General features: G+C 52.4%; 1 protein-coding gene across 2 annotated transcripts in view; it reads right to left on the reverse strand.

The window, feature by feature from the left end:
- Positions 1 to 836: 836 nt before the first annotated feature.
- Positions 837 to 3484, reverse strand: part of LOC113954208 (tyrosine-protein phosphatase non-receptor type 11-like) — a 39317-nt gene continuing 36669 nt past the window's right edge. For both annotated transcript variants that reach the window (XM_027658254.1, XM_027658255.1), the window contains exons 13-16: positions 2905 to 3056; positions 2417 to 2517; positions 1601 to 1712; positions 837 to 1133 (exon numbers count right to left, since the gene is read on the reverse strand). In XM_027658254.1, the coding sequence (XP_027514055.1) occupies positions 1625 to 1712; positions 2417 to 2517; positions 2905 to 3056 (341 nt within the window). In that variant the 3' untranslated portion in view covers positions 837 to 1133; positions 1601 to 1624. The remainder of the gene's footprint in view (positions 1134 to 1600; positions 1713 to 2416; positions 2518 to 2904; positions 3057 to 3484) is intronic.

Genomic DNA, 3484 nt, shown 5'->3' on the forward strand with positions numbered 1-3484 from the left:
AAAACTGCTCTGGGGGTTCAGGCACTGGCCCTCAGACCCAAGGCTCCCCCCAGAACACACTTCCAGGCTGATGGATCCTGCAGGAAGGGTTTCTTTGGCAGGACTTGGGGCTGGAACTGCAGGAAGCACTAAGACTTAAGAGAGCTGGGACACTCCACTCTGCAACACACTCGTTTCCTGGCACTGCTCAGGTCACAAACACACCTACAACAGCCCTACTGGGCAGAAACAACACTTGCCTTGTCACACAGGCGTGGAAGGGGGTGGCAAAAAGGTCGTGGCAGAGCTGCTTCGAGCTTAGGGGGGACCCAGCTCCAGAATTCCAGCTCGGATCATCCCCCCAGGCTGCTCTCAGCAGGGCTGGCTGAAAGCCCAGTGCCCAGAGCTGTGTCCCTGCTCCTCAGCACTCAGGGGGGACCTCACTGAGCCCAGCATTGAGGATGGAGGTGCCCCTCTGTGCCCCTCGACTCTGCTGGAGAACTGGGAAGAGCAGTTGGAGGCTGCACACGGAGCTGGGATCATTCCATGCACTCTGGCAGCATTGCATAGGAAATCTGGGAACTGCTACAGCCAAAAGGAGGTGTGAGGAGAGGCATCAGCTGGGTCCAGGCAGTGCTCTCCACTTCTCACCCTCACCAGGCAAAGTTATTCCAGGATTTAGGCTTAAAACCACTTTGTAGCTTAGAAATGGGTCGACCCAATGAAAACCTGACAGTGCTAAGGTTTTACTGAAGCCCTGAGTGGGCAAAGACCCCGGGAAAGCTTCAAGCAAAGAGTTGTTTCCGTTCCTTTGCGGGTAAAAAATAAGAAGTTTAAATTAAAATAGTAAAAAAAAAAAAAAAGAAAAAAAAAAAAGAAAAAAAAAACCAAAACAACCCTGAAGCTGAGCCTTGATGCCCTAATGAATGTCCAGAGGCACTTTCACATAAATATCAACCTACTGATGCAGGGGGAGAGTGGGAGGAGATCCTTCTCATGAATAAGTTAGGATAAGGCATGTTCTTAGGTGCAGGTTCTCGGGCAGCTTCTCCCCTCCTCTCCAAATCCAAGGTGCTTGGGGGAAGGCAAGACAGGCAAACAAAATTGTCCTCAGTCGCAGAACTTGGGGAGGGTGGACGTAAACACTGGAAATCCTGCATTCCAAAACGAGAAGGGAAGAAGGGTGGCAGGTTTACAACAGGTTACAGAACTGAGATGTTCCCAGCATGGGGAGTGTCTGCACACACAGCTCAGCCTTGTCCCCAGAGTCCCACAGCTCCCTGATAGAACAGCCTGAAAAGCTGCTATTAATTGATAATATTGAATACTGAGAATACTGGGATTTCCCCCCTCCCTGGGAACATCATAAACGTGTTTCTCTGTTGAGATCTCACTTCCACCCCCTTTCTCCCACGGCCACATCTTCAGGCTCCCCCAAATTCCACCCCACATTTCCAGGCAGAGCCTCTGAGACGTGCCCAGGAAACAAACTGTGGGAGGCTTGAAAATTGGATTTTTTGGGGAGTTTCAAACCACGGCACTGAGCTGCAGAGGAGCTGCTCAGACGTGGCACAAACCAGCGTGGTGACACTCTGGGGTGACCCCAGGGGGCCATTCCTACCTGTGGAGGCTCCACACAGCTCCTCTATCGCCCTGAATTACTCATCCCTGAAACCTTTGGGCTTTTGATGTTGAGGTTCTCGTAGAGGACGGAAGCTGACTCCTCATCCACCCTGTCAGGAAGCAAAGCCCTGTCATTAACAGCCTCACCACTCTGGATCTTTGCCCAGAGGCTGCTGGCCAGTGGGAATGGCCCAGCCAAGCTCCCTGTTGCCCTCCCCACTGTTCTCATTCCCTGTTTTCTCCCCCTCTGGCTGGGCCACCCCTCCTTGGTTCAAATGCTTGGGAGTGGAGCCTATAAATTACGTGTGTCCCCACCCCTCACCTTCAACCATAATCCCTCTCCAGCACTCACAGGTGTCCCATTACTTGGGGCAAGGGCAAAAACATAATTTGGGGTAATTTATCTCTGCTTATGTAAGGAACTCACATTCCTTAACCCATGCTCCCTCTCCACATGGACTCAAATCCACCTCTCTCTGCTCTCATCTCATCTTCCTTCAGATTAAAGTGGCAGTGGCACAGTTTCCCTCTCCAGCTGATTGTCCAGAGCCATTCTCCAGAGCCAAGGATAACAGGACACTACTCTCTAAAGGAGTATTTATATATATATATATATATAAAGATCTTATTTCCTCCTCCCCCTTCCAAGAGTGCACCACACCAGCAAGGTGGTGCTACCCCTGCTGCTGACAGTGGGGTGGGATCACCTGTTTATCTGGGCCATTCCCACACGATATCCAGCAACTGCTCAGGATTCAGGTGTGGGAAAGACCCTCTGGAAAAGGATAAACACCGGGAGAGACCCTCAGCTTACCCAGAGGGGGTCCGTGGGGAGGGGGGCTGCCCTTTGGCTCTGCCCTTTTCCATGGGAGGGTAGCCAATGTTCAAGTAGTCTCGTTCTTTCCTTTTATTCCTCTGCAAGAGAAAAGCAAAGACAATAAAACCCCACTTCAGGCAGGTGGAGAAAAAAAGCTTTCCAAGACCCTTTGGGGATTGACTCGACCTCAGAGGTCTTTCCCAACCTCAACGATTTGAGTTCCAGGGAGAAGGGGGGATGGTGTTCTCCTCCAGCCAAGCCCAAGGGGGACATTCCCTCACCTGTTCTTCTTCAATAAAACCCCACTTCAGGCAGGTGGAGAAAAAAGCTTTCCAAGGATCCCCTCTACAAGGCGGGGATCGATCACAGCTTGGCCTCGACCTCGGAGGTCTTTCCCAACCTCAACGACTTCGGATTTGAGTTCCAGGGAGAAGGTGGGATGGTGTTTCTCCTCCAGCCAAGCCCAGAGGGGGACATTCCCTCACCTGTTCTTCTTCCAGCCTCTTCTGCTCGGCCTCGATGAACTGCTGCACTGCCATGTACACGAACTTGTACTGAGCCTCCGTCTGCACCATCCCCGAGCGCTGCCGCCGCACCATCTGGATCGTCTTGGGGATGTCGATGTCGCAGTCCAGGCCTGCTCCAGAGCCGGCAGAATGATGGTTAGGGAAGGGAAATTAATTCCAGGAATGGTTTTTCCCTAAGGCAGTTTGAAAGGTCTCGGTCTCTGGCTGCGCAACGGCGCCGCGGAGCACCGGGATACTGAGGATGTTGGAGGGGTTTGGTGCGTGTCTGGGACTGAGGGAAGTGTTATCCCTGCCAGAGGAGAAAAATGGGCTGGGGAGGGATAAGGAAGGGCTGGGGAAAGGATGAGAAAGGGATGAGAAAGGGATGAGAAAAGGATGAGGAAGGGATGAGGAAGGGATGAGGAAGGGATGAGGACGGGATGAGGAAGGGATGAGGAAGGGATGAGGAAGGGATGAGGAAGGGATGAGAATGGGCTGAGGAATGGGTGGGAAAGGGCTGAGGAAAGGATGAGGAAGGGCTGAGGAAAGGATGAGGAAG

This window comes from Corapipo altera, unplaced genomic scaffold (assembly GCF_003945725.1).
Source record: "Corapipo altera isolate COAL_440 unplaced genomic scaffold, ASM394572v1 301, whole genome shotgun sequence".
In the NCBI taxonomy this organism is placed as follows: domain Eukaryota; kingdom Metazoa; phylum Chordata; class Aves; order Passeriformes; family Pipridae; genus Corapipo; species Corapipo altera.